Source organism: Sceloporus occidentalis, unplaced genomic scaffold (assembly GCF_023333645.1).
Source record: "Sceloporus occidentalis isolate IW3139 unplaced genomic scaffold, rSceOcc1.0.p SCAF_1, whole genome shotgun sequence".
NCBI classification, from domain to species: domain Eukaryota; kingdom Metazoa; phylum Chordata; class Lepidosauria; order Squamata; family Phrynosomatidae; genus Sceloporus; species Sceloporus occidentalis.
The window spans coordinates 147,358,121-147,377,142 of record NW_028316981.1 but is presented as its reverse complement, the minus strand read 5'-3'; the positions used below and the strand labels follow the sequence as shown (position 1 = coordinate 147,377,142).

The 19,022-nt window shown below is 41.2% G+C and overlaps 1 protein-coding gene across 3 annotated transcripts in view; it reads right to left on the bottom strand.

Annotated features, from left to right (window-relative positions):
- Positions 1-19,022, bottom strand: part of WIPI1 (WD repeat domain, phosphoinositide interacting 1) — a 56,914-nt gene that overhangs the window by 5,893 nt on the left and 31,999 nt on the right. For 2 of the 3 annotated variants that reach the window (XM_089540609.1, XM_089540600.1), the window contains exons 5-11: positions 12,364-12,461; positions 10,060-10,152; positions 7,791-7,861; positions 6,868-6,975; positions 6,469-6,633; positions 4,998-5,105; positions 2,886-3,007 (exon numbers count right to left, since the gene is read on the bottom strand). In XM_089540609.1, coding sequence (XP_089396735.1) covers positions 2,886-3,007; positions 4,998-5,105; positions 6,469-6,633; positions 6,868-6,975; positions 7,791-7,861; positions 10,060-10,152; positions 12,364-12,461 — 765 coding nt within the window. Of the gene's footprint in view, positions 1-1,061; positions 1,122-2,885; positions 3,008-4,997; positions 5,106-6,468; positions 6,634-6,867; positions 6,976-7,790; positions 7,862-10,059; positions 10,153-12,363; positions 12,462-19,022 lie in introns of all 3 variants that reach the window. The other variant, XM_089540618.1, reaches the window with a different exon arrangement.

Sequence of the window (19,022 nt, the reverse complement as noted above, 5' to 3'; positions counted from 1 at the left end):
CTGGCACTTTGTGCCTGTCTGTACCAAGCCTGAGTTTTCAGCCCTCTCTTCCTTATGCAAGGCAGATATGTTGCATTGAAATACACTGAACAGATGGAAGGAAGGACACTACGAGTATAACATTCGGTGATCTTAGAAGCTAAGAAAGGTCATCCCTGATCCCTGGGAGACTGTCAAAGGATACCAGGTGCTGTAGACTATATTTTAGAAGAAAAAAATGGTAAAAAGCACCTACTTGCCTAAGAAATTAATAGGATCACCATAAGTTAACAGGCATACACATACACACGCACAGAGGCAAACAGCAAAAGTAGCTATGGGGAAGATCTAGTGGGCCAGACCAAGCATGAGGTGAAGTAATCCAAGCAACAGAAGCAGGGAACAGGAACTATAAAAACCACACAAAGATTACAGGATAGAGGGAAAATACATATGCCAACTCTAGAGTGGCACACTATTATACCTTCCCCCATCCAAGGGTATATCAGGGAAGCAGAAGAGCCCTGGTTGCCCCCATATTGCAACAACACTTTCTGTGCCTACAATTGGATGGCATTTATGGGGGGGGGGGGGGTCCTTATACTTTGCCTGTGGACCTCCCCCTCAACAGGGGGAGGGGGGGAGAGAGAGAGAGAGAGAGAGAGAGAGAGAGAGAGAGAGACAGAGAGAGAGAGAGAGAGAGATCCATTCAATTCTATGACTTGCCCATCCTGGGGGCACCTTTCCACGGACTTAAGGATGTTGGCTCGAACATGAAATATCATTGCTGAGGGCTTAACAACTCACTGTTTAACTCCAGAGTCATAAAAGTTGGAAACATTCACTTTTTACACAGAAAGCTTAGATTCACAGAATGACTAAAGCAAATTACATGTTGTGTAGGAAAATGTTTTCTGATGCTCCAAAGCTATTCCTTAAATAAAGGAAAAAGAAATAAAGATGCATGTTTGAGCAGGGAAGTTATTGATATAGAAGTGTTTAATCCATCCTTTGCCTACCATTTCTCTGCCCCAAACTCTTCCCTGCTCCCATATGCAGAGTTCAAAAAGATGTTTACTTACATTGTGAACTCCACAGAGGAAGTGTGGTTCTGGAAGCAGGTTATGTCTCTGAGTAAATAGCTGCGAAAGAAAGTGTAAAGTATCTGCCCCAACTATTTTGCTCATCACACTCTCTTCCAAAGTTATTTTTTGCCCTGCTATGAAGCAGAAGAATAGGGCCAGGGCTCTGCCACATACTTTTGCACACCATGTGGAGTTACACCTTTAAGCTCTGTGAGTTTCTGCCATAATTTTGTGGCTATACAGGATACACATGCTTGTTAGCTATATGATTTATTGGGGGGGGGGGGAGAGCTACTTTCTGTTGCATACCAAACAGGACTAAAATTCCAACAGCCTTATTAAAAATCACTGCATTCACTATGTACTTCGAAGCAGCATAGGATAAAAAGGTGTCACTAGTTTTCCCAGAATGTATATTCTCTGTTTAAAAAAAAAAAGGGGGGTAATAAAAACATAAAAGACCTCCACTAATGTAATGCAAATTCTTGCCTTATGGAAGTCAAGATTCTTAAGGATCCATCAAGTGTTACTTTGGAAGGGCCTATAGTTCAGTGCTAACCCTAGTTTGTTTCTTCTTTTAAATCAACAATTTGTTAGTTTGTTAACTAGAAATCTCGTTTGCTTTGACTTATTTTGAATGTTGAATTGTATTTCTTGTTACTTTCATTTGTTACTGGGCACACCAAATTAGGAGGAATAGCTAATACTCCAGAGGACAGCATCAACATTCAAAACAATCTGAATAGACTAGAAAGCTGGGCCAAAGCTAACAAAATGAAATTCAACACAGAGAAATGTAAGGTACTGCACTTAGGGCAGAAAAATGAAATGCACAGATATAGGATGGGGGACACCTGGCTTAATGAAACTACATGTGAAAGGGATCTGGGAGTCCAAGTAGACCACAAGTTGAACATTAGTCAACAGTGCGATGCGGCAGCTAAAAGGGCCAATGCAATTTTAGGCTGCATCAATAAAAGTATAGTGTCTAGATCAAGAGAAGTAATAGTGCCACTGTATTCTACTCTGGTCAGGCCCCACCTGGAATATTGTGTCCAGTTCTGGGCACCACAATTCAAAAAGGACATTGAGAAACTGGAGCGTGTCCAAAGGAGGGAGACTAAAATGGTGAAAGGTCTGGAAACCTTGCCCTATGAGGAACGACTCAGGGAGCTGGGGATGCTTAGCCTGGAGAAAAGAAGGTTAAGAGGTGATATGATAGCCCTGTTCAAATATTTAAAAGGATGTCATATTGAGGAGGGAGCAAGCTTGTTTTCTGCTGCTCCAGAGAACAGGACCCGGAACAATGGATGCAAGCTACAGGAAAAGAGATTCCACCTCAACATTAGGAAGAACTTCCTGACAGTAAGGGCTGTTTGATAGTGGAACACACTCCCTCAGAGTGTAGTGGAGTCTCCTTCCTTGGAGGTCTTTAAGCAGAGGCTAGATGGCCATCTATTGGGGATGCTTTGATTGGATTGCAGTCTCTTCCAACTCTATGATTCTATGATTCTGTGATTTTAAGTAACTTTACATGACTTATGAAATTTTACCATTTAACGAATGAATTTGTTAAAAACTTTCTTAACATTTTAAGTCTAGCAAGTTACATTTTTTTAAGAATTTGGTATTAACACTTAAGGGTTTCAGGGCAGAAACTCTCCTCCTGACCCCTCCCTGCCTGCTTCACAGACAACAAATTTTTAAAATGTGTGTTTTCATAAAATTATTAAAGTTGATGTACACAAGAGCCATGAGATGTTTAGCCATGAACAATGCCCACAGCATGTGGGGTTCAAAGCAAGCCAATCTTGCACTCACCTGGCATCATAGAGGGCAAAGGCACTGAACTCTGTTTGGCCACTGTTGCAGCATAAGTCTGAGGTGCTGGAGGCCGGAGATCATTTTCTTTGTTCTCTTCTGTCTTTCCTGAGTCAAGCAAGCTAGTTTCACATGAAGAGGGGGAAAAACATTAAATTTCAACCATTGTCCCAATTTTAACCAGCTGCTCTATCAATGTGTGGGTATCTGTTTCACTGCAATGGGAATTGGTGGACACAATGGTTACTGGTGGCTCTCATGCCAATGGGATGGTGACTGCATTACAGAATGTAACTTGAGTTTTTAAAGAATATCCAAGGTGCTGAACCAGAATACTAAAACCCGGAACAGATTCTTCACCCAACTGGCACTAAGGGCCATGGAAGCCTTGGGACATTTCTCATTTCTTGTTTTGACAAACAGAAATGCATGGAAGAAAAGCAAGTGATGCAGTGACGCATAAACTCCCAAAATGCCTACTTGGAAGACAGAAGGGAAAGTGTCTATAGGGTCTTAGTTTGCAGGGAGGGGGTATATAATCTTTTGCAGATATTGTTATCCTAGCCAGTTCGTCACACTCACCTAACTTTAAACCAACACTATTTTAACTTTCTTTTTCTCATCTCTGAACAAATTCCTTGGTTAGAGAAAGAATGTACAATGAAACATTGTACACGTATGCTTTAGTTAACAATGCCTCTGACAAAGATGTTCCTTTTTACAAAGCCTTTTTATGTCCACTCAGCCCCCCCCCCTCCCTTTTCCTCCTTGTCCACTGTCGAGTTGGAAGATTTTTTAGTACAGTCAAAACTGGAATAATGAGAGGCTGGGAAAACACAACTTTTTAGTATTGGGTTGCAGCAGCATATTTACGTTAAATTATGTAATAAATCTTGAGCTGGAGAAGAATGGGATTCTACTCTAACCAATCCTACTGTAGCTGTGTGTGCATGTCTATAACAGGCAGGTAAACAGGGCATCACAATTCCTTACACAGCAGGTATGAACAGCAAAAAGTATGCTGAAACATATTGAGTTGCTCTTCTTTTTTGTGGTGCAGGAATCTATCTATATTCATTCCATGTTATTTCTATTTCTGTTAAAGAAGTAATGCTTTGGAACCTATCTGCTTCCTAAATTGAGGTATACCTGTATAGTAAAGAAAGGCATCCGAGTACTGTACACAGCTAGAGTGCCTTTCCTTCACCCCTAACCAACAGGAGCCTCTTCACACACTAGAAGTAAGGAGCAGGCTTTCTTTCACAAGCAGATCAATTGCAGACTTGGTTATTGACATTATGGCAGATGTGGGTTTTTGACATTAAACAATACTGTAAGTCCTCCTAGCTACCTTCTTAAATCCCATTCCAACAATATTGATGACAATAAATTATGAATTCATTTTGCTGTAGCTGGGGGGGAAAACGGCCTCTCTCTTCCTCTGTTCTGAGGTAAGGGCAGCACTCATTCTGAAGACCACATGGAGGTAATTCCAGCTTTCGAGGTATTCTGAAGTGTCCAGACAGGACACACACTGGCTCTTGAGTGTCAGCAATCTCTGAATGAAATTGACATGCCAGGGAAAGACTTGATTCTGACTCAACATGTGAAGCATCTGGGTATGTGAAGTTAATAGGCTGTTTCCGCCTCTCCACTTCACAGAGAAATTAATTCTTAGGTATTTATTTAAAATGCTACACCAAAGGCTTGGCATTATTTACAAAATGGTGGGAGATGAGCCCTTAGTGTCATCTTCAGCTGTTTCCTATTCAAACGTTAAGTACAAATCAGACAAGGTGTGCAGGAAACTTTGTGCACCTTCCATGCACTCTCAAGACTGACCAATGCAGTTTGAGACTGCTTTCAGTGCCATGGCTCAATGCTGTGGAATCCTACCCTGGATCATGAATTGGAAATGATTTGGGATTTATGCTACAATGCAAGACAGCTATGGCATTCTCATGCACCTTACAACTAGAGATAAAGCAATTAACTTTCACCCACAACAAATTAAAAAGCTTGAGGACATAGGTTTTATTTAAATAGTCTGTGGTTTTCCACTGCCATCACAATTTTTCCTGTAGTGCTGGAACAGCTGAATGGTATCTTTACCTATGTTTCTTCATTAAAACACACTCTCCTCCATCTTGGGGGTCCAGATTGTAGAGGTAAAGGTGTCCATCAGATGTTGTAACTAAGAGCCGAGGAAGTTTCTGGATCCTAATAAGAGACATAGGAAGGGAGTTGAACAGAAAAATAAAAAAGGAAAATGTTCAGATTACCACAATTGCCAATAACAACTGGCTCAGGCTCTCCAGAATTTCAGGCAGATGTTTCTCCATCCCGATCTGGAAAGGCCAGGGATCAAGCCTGGGACCATCTTTATTCTATACATGTGCTCTAGAACTGAACTATAGGCCCTTCCAAAGTAACACTTAGTGGAGTACATAATCCTTTTGCCCATCTTGAAATGAATACAAAATTGTAAGGCCATGGTATAAGGAAACACACGTTCTTTGTCTGTGTAATCCCTTTTAATTTCTCTTTCAAAGGGGGAAGCACAAGTAGGAGGAAAACGCAAAAGTGTATTTAAAAACACAGATTGAAGGGGAAAAAATGTTGATCTTGGCCTAAAGAACTTGTGCAACCTAACATAGCAATGGCAAGTATATTTCTATACTGCTTACTGATGTATAAGCAGCTTACAAGGTGTAAGCAAATTGCCCCCAACAAGCTGGGTACTCATTTTAGCAACCTTGGAAGGATGCCAGGCTGTCGACTTGGAGCTCCTGGCTGCCACTGAACTCACAACCTTGTAGTTGTTGAGTGAGTGGCTGCAGTACAGGTATTTCACCACTGTGCCACCAGGGCTCCCTAATATATTTCTATACTCCCTAATAATTTTCTCCCTCTCATATTAGTGAGAAAAGTCTTCCCAAATGTATCCAATATGAGCAGCACCAACAAGACCATCACAATGGTCTGGAGCAGGGTGAAAGGTGTTCTCTTCAGATACTGGCTTCCTGCCAAGGGCTCAGGATAAAAAGCAGCAAACCCCTAAAATGAGGTCATTGTGACCAATTATTTTTTCCTCTCCAGTTTTGGCTAATTTAGCCCCCTGTTCATTCTCAATTGATCCTCTCTCTCTAGTTCTGGAACACAAAATAGCAGCTCTGGACTGCAGAAGACTCTGTTACAGAATTCTACACTCAGTAGCTTCCCAGAACAGAAAGAAGATACATTGGCAAAAATCCAATGTAAAGAAGTTAACACAAAAAGGCCAATACTTGCACTTGCTGTGCAATCAAAAGACAATGAGGAAACTTTCAGATTGTTCTATAAACCAACAAGCATATAAAACACCAGACTAGCAGTACTGTTCCATATCAAAGAAAACTCTTTGTAAACAGAGGGAGCTTCAGTTCACAAAGCTCAGAAATAGTCACCCTGGCACCCTCCCAATGTTTGGCCTACTCCTATAATCCCTGACTAGATTATGCTTCCTAGAGCTAATGGGATTGTAATACAAAACCTTTGGAGTGGCCCAGTGTGACTATCCTTGCAACAGCCGTGGCTTACGTACGTGGAGAGCACACAGATGTTCTTTTGTCCAGAGATGTTCAAGCGCACTGTGGCAAAGGCCCGGTCTTGGCTCATCATGCCCGACACTTGAGAAGGGAGGTAGTTGGTGGCAGCCATAAACATCTTGCCCATGTAGCCACTCCAGGACGGGGGTTCCTCTGGTCGGCTAGGAGATGTAAAGTACCAGTTGACAAAAGTCATAGCCCAATATCTATAACAAGGTGAAAACAACATACCTCCCCACCCTCAAAGACTAAAGACTTATAACATCACTTGTTCCTTCTTCTCTCTCTCTCTCTCTCTCTGCACAACTCCAACAATAACAATATTCTGCCAGGGAAGGACTGGCTGGATCCTGCAAGTCTCTCAATGGCACATGTGGCATAGCTTGGCTACTCACCTGTCAGTGAGATGTTCCAGCTTAAAGACATGCACTGTCTCAGTGTTGCTCGATGCACACAAGAACTGTGAGTCCATACTGAACACCAGAGAACTTATGTTCACATACCTAAGGTGAAGGGAACAAAAAAAGTGGCTGCAGCTGACACAAGCATATCCAAGAAAATGGCATGAAATGATGGCAATAAAGATCACAGAACTGAATGAGCCTTGCTGTGAATCATTCACTCCACCAAGCATACTAATTCATGTGGCCAGCAATAAGTGAGCAAATCATATGTTTGGGTAGCAGAGAACATAGCAGAGAATGAGTGGCCAGGTTCCTACTTCAAAACCTTACCCTCAAGCATGAATTCCCTATACTGCAGATATTCTGGCTCCCATGGTACACTTCCAAAATGCTTCTGACATCAGTAGGATTTCTGAGAACAGAACTGTAGATCTGTGTTCTACAACAGAATGTGATAAGTATCCAATCCCATTTCCACATCTTCCTATATTTATGCCCCTCTGAATGTGTCTGCATAAGCACCTTCTTGTGGCCTCTCTTGGCACTTGGAGTGGGATGGGGGAGGAGAGCCCTACTTACAGGAAGATGTTTCTCTACAGCAAGTGCTAGAATATACCCACTGGACACCTTACAGCAACACCATACTTTCCAGGTAGGCGCTCAACTATACCCCCACAAAGAAAACAATTCCTCAAACATATTGCATTCACAGGCTGGGAAGAGAAGCGGCACTGTGGCAGAGAACTGTGTGCCTTGCCATAAAGAAGACACAAAGTCACTGCCAACCATCCAAGCAAACATTTTCTAGGCAAGAACTCTCTGAATGCCAGGGCCCAAGACTGCCTACACCATGACAATAATGCATGCATGTCTCCTCTTTACAGCAACTACTGACTAGAGAGCAACAAACTGACCTTTTCATTCCTCTTCTGAATTCATAGAGCTTTTGTCCTTCGGGGATGGAAAACACACGTATGACAGTTCCCTGTAGGAAGAGAGAAAAGACAGAAAGGTCATCCAGCAATGAGGTAACAAGGGCCACCACCACCACCAGTACTTAGACTTCAAGCTTTAATAGAAAGACTGAAAACATACAGCCATCACTGAGAGACACTAGCACTCAGCTTAGACAGACACATGACCTACTGAATGGCAGGGCACAGGAGAATGAATTAAGATAGCCTGTAGCACCAGCAGATAACATTCTGTTGCTCAACCTTCTACCCAAAATCACACCTGTCATTATGCACATGTATGCCCTTCTTTGGAGTTGCAGAACAATGTATTCTTGACCTCCTTGTACTAGAGTGTGCTATCATGACCATCTAACGGCTGGGAGTAGGGGGAAGTGCTCATGTAGCATACAGATCCATCAGCCATTCTGCAGTGGGGGGGGGGGGGGCTGACCCTGCCCTCCCAAATCTTCAGTAAGGTTTCCCTCCACCTTTCCTAGCATTATTGTTTTTTCCAGTGAGTCGTGCCTCCTCATGATTGGGCAAAGTATCACAACCTCAGACTTATCTTCTTGGCTTCTAGAGAGAATTCAAGTTTGATCTGCTCTACGACCCATTTGTTTGACTTCTTGGCTGTCCATGGTAACCTCAGCAGTCTTAGAAGAGAAATATTTCCGAAGTGCTCACTCTTGCCAATTGGGCATGGCTGAAATAGTCAAACATTTGTTTCTCCTCTCCCTATATTACATCTGGTTTTTTTATATATATTATACTAGTTTCAGCAAAATTTCCAGGTAAATCCTGTAACCTTGCCTCTATCCTCCTTCTTTCACATTCTATCAATGAAATTGCTCTTAAGATGGCAAAATTCAGTATTTCAGCATCTCCTACCAAGAATCAGCTGGTTAAATTCTCTTGGTAATTCTAATCAAGTACCAATAGATTCTAATAAGTTCCTTATTGAAGGCAGTTATATTTCTGCTGTTATTGTAATTCACATACACTGGAATTTTCCTGGACTTGCAACTTGCATCTGCTCACTTGGCATTTGTTTTATTTTGAAACTGTAAAGGCTGATCTATAATCATAACAAAGTAACACAGGTACCCAAATCTTTAAATATGATTGTGTGGAAAGCATTTATTTTTAATAGTTGGACTCCTGTTGGTGTCTTATGCATGAATAATTCCCCTCTGGAAGAGAACTAACATTTTTGTCTGATGCGGAACCCTGCTATTCAGTTCAAGTTTACAGAAATTGAGTAACACATGCAGCGTCACTGTACATGTGTACGCAATGTGAACTGAAGCAGCTGTGCATTGCACATGACTGTGCAGTGATGCAACATCACAATTCAGTAACAAGGTGACACTGTGTAACTATGGTGTAACTGTGAGCATAGTTACACCTTGTCTCTTGAACATAAAATCTTGGGCAATATAACTTACTTTCAACAAAAGTCAAAATCCTAAGTACAGTTATTAGGAAGCAAACTCCTTTAAACTCAGAAGGATTTATATAACAAAGACCACATTGATTAAAACCTGTAATTGAAGGTACAAGTTTCCTCAGGTTTATAGCCCTGCAGCTCAATAATGACATGTTTATTTGAAAGCAAATGTTGATAATTTCAGTGAGGCCTACTTCCAAGCATGTATGTTACAGCTGTGAGGCTTATCTCTGGAAACATTACTTCTGGCTACTTCCTGTTCTACATGTAACTAGATGTGAAACTGTTACTCCTTTCAGAGTGAGATGGTTACAGCTAACTCATAAAATCAGTTTTTCACTCCTTCAGCTCCTCCATTTCAAATGGGTTTATTGGGTAATAAGTAGAGACACAAGTCATTTCTACACATTTCATATAAATAAAGACATCAAACGAGCTTGTTATGTCTGCTTTATATCTTATAATAGACTTAATGAAATTAAGAGGACCCTAGAAGGGTGGAGGAGTCCATGCTAACCATTTTCAGATAAAATACTTTTAAAACTGTAGCTAAATTACTATTGTTGTTTATTTTATGGTGTTTGAAGGCAAAGCAAGATGGCACAGTATGGAACAAATGAAATGAAACAGTAAAAACACTTTGCTGTAGAAAAAAATAGTAATTTGCCAGTGGTATTTAAAGTGTAATTAAAATACTAGTCTTCCAAAGCCCTACTCCTCTTTGAAAAGTCAAGCACAGTTTGCTGCTCTCTTGAGAAAATAGCCATTTTGCTAACTCACCTTTTCTGAAGCACTTGCTAGCTTTGACCCTGTGGAGTTGAAGGCCAAGGCAGCAAGAGGCCCATCATGAGCAGAGATGGAGCAAACATCTCTCTGTTAGTGATAGAAAAATATAAAATATGTTAAAGTAGAAGGCAAAGAACATTTCAATTCATGGGAGGAAAAGATGATGTGTAAATCACAGCCTTCAAAATGTATAAACAAAATAATGTTGTTTTCTAAGCAAGCTCAGGAACCTTTTACTTATCCTTAAGTGCAGAAAACCCTCAAGATTCTCCCCACAAGCCAAATGCTCCCACTTTAATCCTTCTTCCTTTTCTGTGGTGAAACTTAGGCTTCTTCAGGTAAAGACACTGAATATGCACAACCGTGGTCAGATAGGTTGAGGCATACATTTCTGTATAGAGCACTTTTACTTCAATCTGATGTTTTTCTGTACCTGAACACTGCCCAATATAGGTGTTTTTTTCTACTTATTCCAAACTATTATTACACAGCTCCAAGGAAATAAGATTCTTCTGATGTGTGTGTTTGTTAAGGAGGGTGTCAGACTCTCTAGAATTCACATGCCCTTTATACAGAGGAATACATTATCCATTTTTTATCTCTGCAAAATTCATCATGTCCACCAGGGAAAGGATTGAAGTGAAACAAGGCTGTGTACTGTTTCACAAACATTTTTGGCAGCATTAGAAGGCTCCCTCTCCTATCTTCTGTGATTTTTTTGATGACTGTTTCAAAGGGACTCAAGAGTATTCCACCAATACAAGAATACATTGTCTTCATGCACAGTTGTTTTTGTTTGTTGACAAAGATATAATCACATAACTACTTGTCTATGTAACACTGTGACGTCATGCTCTTCACCACATGATATTCATTTGGCTAAGATCAACAATGTAATTATTCCCAGAAAAAACAACCAGTAATCTGAAGGGGGGGCGGGGAATGCAAAAAGAATGGCAGCACACAGATCAAAAGTGGCCACAGTCACCATCTGGGAAGTTTCCAGGAAACCTCAGTTCCCCCATGCTACCTCTCAAATCTCAGAACAAAAACAACCAGAGCAGCCCTAAGTAGCCCAAGTTCTCCTCAGCTTTACTCTCAAGACAGTCTGGGAAAAGTTGCTATTGTATGAGCCATGCTCTACCAGCATTCACATTTTAAAATATTAAGAAGCCAATTTGCAATATTCCCCTTTAGGAAGAGTTCTTGCACCTACTCCTATCCCAACAGAGTACTGTATTTTCTGGCGTATAAGACTACTTTTTAACCCAGGAAAATCTTCTCAAAAGTCAGGGGTCATCTTATACACCAGGTGTCGTCTTATAGGGCAGGTACTGAAACCTCTGAGCTGGAATGGAGAATCTGCGGTCGCCGCATATGGTGGGGGGAGTTCAAAAACGGCCGCGGCCACATCCCCACTGTATGCGACAATTGTATGAAAGCAGCTACCGCTTTGATAGTCTTGGAGACAGGGAGGGCTGGGCAGGCAGGGAGAGCTGACCAATCCAAGCAGGCTTTGTATACAACAAGGTTTCCTGCTAAGTACCTGCATGTTATTTGAATTAAAATTACCATATTGAAATCAAAGCTGATGTTTTTTTATTTTTATTTGGTGTGCGTTGGAAGAGGGGTAGTCTTATACGGTGAGTATATCCCAAACTCTATATTTTAACTGGAAGAGTTGGGGGGTCGTCTTATACGCCCAGTCGTCTTATACGCCGGAATATACAGTATTTTTCTTAGTAAAAGAAAGAGAAAGCAATTCCAATCCTCAGTATTTCAACAAAGGATTGAGATAAAACTTCCACTTGACCCCATTGCCAGTCAGTGCAAAACATGTGTGGGCAGCAGATCCAGGAGCTAACTTTCTGCCCAAGGCCCTCTGCAGGCCTTCTCACCCAAAATGTGGATGTGGTCAGAGATCTACCTGTAATTTTGAAAAGTGTGTGTGTGTGTGTAATCTGTTTAAAAGGTCACCTGATATTCCTGGAGGCTTTCCAACAACAAAAAAATCACCCTTTCTGTGGCCAGAAAAAGGGCAGTTTAGAGACCCAGGAGGGGTTGAGGGACATAGAAACAGGCTTGGAGGGCCACATGCAGCTGCAAGACTAGATTTCATCCATCCCTGGTATAACCAATACTAGATATACAACAGTCTGACTTGGGAAAAGGCAGTTACCAACGTTCTTGGAACTGAAGTTAAAATCAAATTATGGGCTTCTTAAAGTGAACCAATTGTTCAGGTAAACTTGGAAGCCTCATGATCTGTGCCCAAAGAATTCATTTTGAGACACTTACCAAATTGTTTCCGTCATACAACACAATCTCGCCGACAGTCACGCTACCAGGGTATGCCAAGTAGGAATTGGAATGGTTAATAGAAAGTGCACACAAACCTAGTAAGGAAAAAGAAAGTTACAGTCAAGCAGAAGCTTTCCTTTCAGTATAAGCAGGGTACTTAAAGTCTGTGGCTTCAGTATGGTTTCTATTGAGGGAGCTCAACCCACACCAGGAAGGCACTTGCAGAAATAGTGTGAGGCAGATTAACAAGAGAAAATCCCTCTGACTCTGGTGACACCTACAGGTAAGTGGTGGTATACTTCCACCCAAATGTTTGCACTTTCTGGTTGGTTTTATAAAGGTATCACCCCATATGTATTCTGTATTTCGAACTTCATTTTTCAACATAACATAACAACCTCTACATTAAAAAAAAATCACATGGCACACAAAGACCTTGCTTATAAATCGTTTCATTCTGTTCCTCACTTTCATATATATGCCTTTTAATTATATAATTTAAAAGAAGATAGTTAATTCTACAGCTCACTAGAAAGGTGTCTCCTGAATTCTTTAGGATGGTTAGCAACACTAACTTCAAGAACAGGTGTAAAACACATACAGAAAAAGCACAATTTCATCTGGAGGTAAGATAAAGAGGGTGCTTTTTGTTACTAAGATGGGAACAGATTTGTATGTTGTTTGGGATCACTGCAGAGCCAAGAACCATAGGGCAACTGCTTTAAAGCCTAGCTCAGTGGTCCCCAAACTGTGCCATTTAAGAGATTTTGGACTTCAGCTCCCAAAAGCCTCAGCCATGTTGGACAATAGTCTAGGATTCTGGGAGCTAAAGTCCAAAATCCCTTAAAGAGCACAGTTTGGGGACCACTGGCCTAGTGGGTGGAGATGTAACCACATGAGAAGATAGCTATGCAGAACTACCAAACACAGAATGAGACCAGCATTACTAGTACTATGTTAGCCTTCCTTGTGGCAATTTCTGTATGGAGTTTTCAATGCTGCCCCTATCACACTGTTAGAAGTCATGAAGCAAGTGCTTTTCTAGAGAGCTCTAACCACTGGTCTGTAAAGTTTTGAAAGTTGTCCTGGGTCCCAGTATGTGATAAAGGGAGAGATAAATGGATTAGGAAGAGGAAAAAGAGGTAGAACCTGTTGTTTCCTGTTAATATCTTTTCAAACTGTCTCTACTTTCTCTTTGTATTTTCTTTGCATTGCAGAGGCTGACTCTAACCTTTCAAGTTCATTTGCATATCATTTACAGAAAAAACACCTAAATAAACTGTTCCAACCAAAAGTGCACTGACACCAGAGATATGTAAGCCCCTCTTTAAAGGCTCCCCGTGGTTTATCTTTCCTGGAAAAAACATGACATTCAATCTGAGCCCCACACTGTGCCCACTGACCTGGAACAATTCTCATGCCTTCCCCATTTGATGCAGTTGGCCTCATTAACATACATTCATCCTGGCTGAATGAACTGTTACAGATCAGTCTGCTGTATCAAACATCCTGAGCAGATCTCTGAAATATCATCCAACATCCAGACAACATAAAATGAGAATGGCATTTCTTCTACAGCAAAGAAGAAAAGAGTCTGGATCAGGACGATAGACACACTCCCTTGGCCAAACCCAAGATCGGCCATCTTCATCTCTGCCTTGTGTGGCATAGGTCACTTCCTCCTTTTGAAGGTCTTGGTGTCCTTATATTCCAAAAGGGCAGACTTCAGAAAGAGGCAAAAGGTTATTTTCAGACAGCTGATAAACCCTGGCCTGAACTGCAGTGGAAATTCTACCAAAGAAATATTTTCTCTTTAGATGGAAAAAGAGATTTGGGGCTAGAAGTATGTATAAATCTGTTTTTGCAGGGTGTATTTAATCCTGTGAGCCCCCACCTGCAGAGTGGGGTACAGGCAAAATGAAAGCCAGATGACAGAGTGATGCCACAACACTTGCTGAATGAGAAACAGGTAGCCTAGAAGGGTTGGCAGTACCTTGACAATTAAAGAAAATGTCATGAGTTAGAGATTGTATTTCTAACCATTCTGTATGTACCTTCTCCTTTTGTGTCATGTCTTTTTAGATTGTAAGCCTGAGGGCAGGGAACCATCTAATTAAAAAGATTGTATGTACAGGGCTGTGTAAATTTACAGCGCCATATAAATAAAGCTTAATAATAATAATAAATAATACTATAACTCAGTAAGAAACCATTTTTTGATAAGAGACACAAGAGGCAAGTAGACACTTGAAAGCTCTGGTTTGCAAACTAAACAACATTTCAAGAAGGTAACAAAACTGGAATGTAAAATGACCATCAATATGTATGTCCATCAAGCACAGGTCTACTATTTCAACGTGTAGCTGCAAAAGAGAGCATTTTAAAGGCTAACTTATACGGGAGGAAAAATAAACAAAATAAATGCTAACCTTTACCACAAAGATAAAGGTTTAGAATCATAGAATCACAGAGTTGGAAGAGACCACAAGGGCCATCCAGTACAACCCACTCACAATCAAAGCATCCCCGACAGATGGCCATCCAGCCTCTGTTTAAACACCTCTAAGGAAGGAGACTCCACCACACTCTGAGGAAGTGTGTTCCACAGTCAAACAGCCCTTACTGTCAGGAAGTTCCTCCTAATGTTGAGGTGGAATCTCTTCTGGAGCTTGCATCCATTGCTCTGGGTCCTAGTCTCTGGAGCAGCAGAAAACATGCTGGCTCCCTCCTCAATAAGACATCCCTTCAAATATTTAAACAGAGCTATCATATCACTTCTTAACCTTCTCTTCTCCAAGCTAAACATCCCCAGCTCCCTTGTATAATTATATGTATATATAATTCTAATAGCCTGAAAAGATCACTACCTTATTGAAAGAATGAATCCCTCAGTTTGTATGCATTTTGTCTAAATACACTGAATAAATCATCATCTCCAAAGTGAATCTGTGAATAAATGCAGGCCTATGAGTTAACACTACAAATACACATTTAGGAACTTCACTATGGCAGAGAAATCCTAAATACGTGAAAAATATTGATACTACCTTTGAACTCAGACAATAGGCCAATAAGAGATACAGTGGGTCCTTGGTATCCATTGGGATTTAGTTCCAGAATCCATGGATGATCAAATACCATTAAATACAATGGTATAGTAAAATGGTGTCCCTTCTATAAACTGGCAAAATCAAGGTTTTTTTTTAGAGGGAGGGAGAGAGAGAATATTTTCAAGCCATGGATAAATAATCCATGGATACAGAGGCCTGACTGTAGTGTGAAGTACTGACAGGACATGCTTATGCTTAATTCCCTATATTCTGTTACATGGGGAAAATTGTATATTTCATTAAATTTGGCATAATCTGGTTTGATATATTTCATTACAGCAAAATCGGTGGAATCTGTTTAGGCTGTCAGCATTGAGCAATGGTTTTGGAGAAAATGTGGCACAAGCAGCTGAAAACTAACCAAAGGGTGGGAAACCACCAAAGAGGAGGGACCTCCCAAGCACCGAATCATTAGGGCTCAACTCAATGTTTGTTACAACCACTGTTGAAATGCAGGGTAGCTAAATAGACAAGTGGGGGGTGCAAGAATGCCCAGAGCCTCTTTTGATGGCATTCTAGTGGGTTAAAAGGCTGCAGGGACCTCAGACAAGGTGGTACGCACAAGTCTTGCCCAGGAAAGAGCCAAGTGTGTATTTCATGAAAATACACTGGTGTCAAAATATGCTTCTTTAGCTAGAGCTCAAGAACAGTGCAACATTTGCTCAGTTCTGCTATCTTCCAGCATCACCACTGGAGCTCTAGCAGCATTTCCTAATGGTGTATCACTGCCAGCCAGTCTTATCTTCTCTTACAGAGATGAGCTGTAAAAAGAAGGAAGGATTAAAAAAAATGATCGGGGGGGAGGGTAACCACTCTTAACATGGTTGGTTTTGAGCTTCCAGCCCACTTGGAAACAGTGGCATAAGTCAAGGAATCCAGCTACTGGTAAAAACACATATGTACACTTACCACTTCACATGGCAGGTTGCTAATCATTGTTCCCAGTCAGAGGCTTTGTGATAGAGGTAAGGCTAACAAAAACAGAACAGCTGTCTGTATCCCACTTAGGGAATTAATCTGTCACAAAAACCTGCCCCTCTTGTTGGTCATGCAGATATGAAAGACCCTGAGCCTCTGTCTGTCAGACAAAAATGGAAAGAAACTCTGCTCATAGCATCAGGAAACATCATGTTCTGCCCCAGGCCTGCTCAAATATGGCAGAGTGAGCAAAGGTGGGATACCATTTTTTAAAGTATTGGTGGAATATAGGACAGCCTTCCCCAACTTGATGCTTTCCAAATTTTCAGATCTGTATCTCTCTATATCCTTGACTATTGATATGTTGTTTGGAGCTAATGGGAATTACTTTCCAAAACATTTCACCAGGTTGAGGAAGGATGGTGCAGTAGTTAGAGTGCTGAACAATATCTAAGACATTCAGGTTCAAATTCCCACCCATAACTGAAGCTCCCTGAGTGACCCTGAACCAATAACACATCACATTACCACACTACACTCTTATAGTAATGCTATTCCACTTTTACTGCTCTGGCTGCCTCCTGTTGCATTCTGGGGTCTGCAGTTCAGTGAGGCCTAAGAGCTCTCAGGCTGAGAATTCTAAATGCCCCTCTTAAAACTGCAAATCCCAGAATGCAACAGGAGGCAGCCAGAGCAGTTAAAGTGGAATAGAAGCTATAAGAGTGTAGTACGCTAATCCAGTCAGACTACTATCATAGCTTTATCCCTACAGGAGGTTAAACATGATATGTGCATCAACAGATACATCAGTTAGAGAGAAACATTGTAACACTGAAACATTTCTCAAGGAGATAGCCCCCCCTGATGTGTTTTAAAAAGAGAAAGGGGAACAAGGAGAAGGAATCTATCAGCACTTTTCAGAGTAACTGGTTTATTTTAGGATGAGCTGTAATACCTATCAATCAACTTCCCCACTTGCATTTTAAAAGGATTGCAAACTACAAAATTTCATATTAAAATAAATCAGTCTTGTGCATGCTGTTAGGTTCCTTCCTCTGTCCTTTTTCTTTTTCTGATATTGAACTGGTCATACTACATATTAGTGTCACTAAAGTCTACAGATATGCACATTGCAGGAAGCATGACAAGATGGTAAGATGACACAACTGCCTATGTTGTATTACATAGGCACTGGCCTGTATAGCATGCAAGCCAGGTGAACACAATGGAAAAGCCAGGGGATGTCAGATAGAAGAAGAAAGACCTTGGGCTCACCATCTCTCTGAAGCCCTGAAAGAACATTTAGCACAGCCGGTTTCTTGTATCCACTTGGATATGACTTAGCATCGCGAGAATGCTGAAGCTAAACAAATGAAGTCAATGGCACTGTGAGTCAGCTAGAGGTTTTGCCTAAGCGAGTAGAGCAAGGAAACAAACTGTGAAGGGCCTGGAAAAGAATTCAGCTGTACACAGCTGACTTTGTGAAGGTCCCAAGCACAGGACCGCTACACTGCTCTGCAAACAGAGATCCCTGAAAGCTGAGTGGCTGCCTGTTTTAGGAGTCATATGGCATCGTATCAGCTCATTTCTCAAGAGGGCCAAACAAAATACTCCTGACTTGGGCTGTAGAATATCTGAAGAGAGCACATAGAATCTGTGTGCAGGATAGAGACCATACTAGAATTTGCTAGTTCTTTTTCAGATGTGATTGGACTACAACACCTATCAGCCTTACCCAAGTATGGCTAACAGTAAGGGATGATGGACATGGCAGTGCAGCAATACCCAAAGAGCAACCTGTTCCCCAACCCTGGGGCAGACAAAAGGAGAAGAAAATATTTAAGACTAATATATTTAAAGTCTAGGCTGGATGCATTCAGAAGAAAACTGCTCGTCAGCATTCCTGGGGCATAGTTCCAGTCCATTAGCAAACATACAAATGCCAAACTACTGATGTTTGTAAATGTCACAGTAGTCCTGCCACAGGTGATGAGTACTGATGTGCTTGTACTAATACAGAGAGTTCTCCTTGTATTAGAGCAATGTCACTCGATACTCAGCCAATCCCAATATTTTGGGACTATCAGCAGATTGTGGTCACTTTGTCGGGAAAAGGAAAAGTATGGAAAATATCAGTGTGCACCAGCCATAACAGTTGATCTAACAAAGGGGTGGGCAATCTATGTCCTTTCTTCAAATGTTGGACCACACTCTACATCATCCACCACCACTGACTATGCTAGTTAGAGCTGACGGGAACTGTCATCCAACAACATCTGGAGGGACATGTTTCCTACTTCTGGTTTATGAACATCCAGGCTTCTAAATTTTCACAGAACACTCCTGGATTTCCTGCCTTATTCTGAAGAAGCCTGAAAGGGCATAAGTGGGGCATCCTTATAAAGAGCAAGAGCACCACAGAAAGTCCTCCCCTGTTACAGTAGATTGATATCACTTTAAGAGCCATGGTCCCTTCATAAAGAATGTAAGTATCTGTAGTTTGGTGAGATACTTAAAACAGTTCTCTGTTTCCTTGAAGGAGAAAACTCAAAGTAACACAGTCAAAGTACAGATCCTATTATTTTGTAGCTCAGAAGCATGGTGGATAATGTGGTTTCAAATAATAGT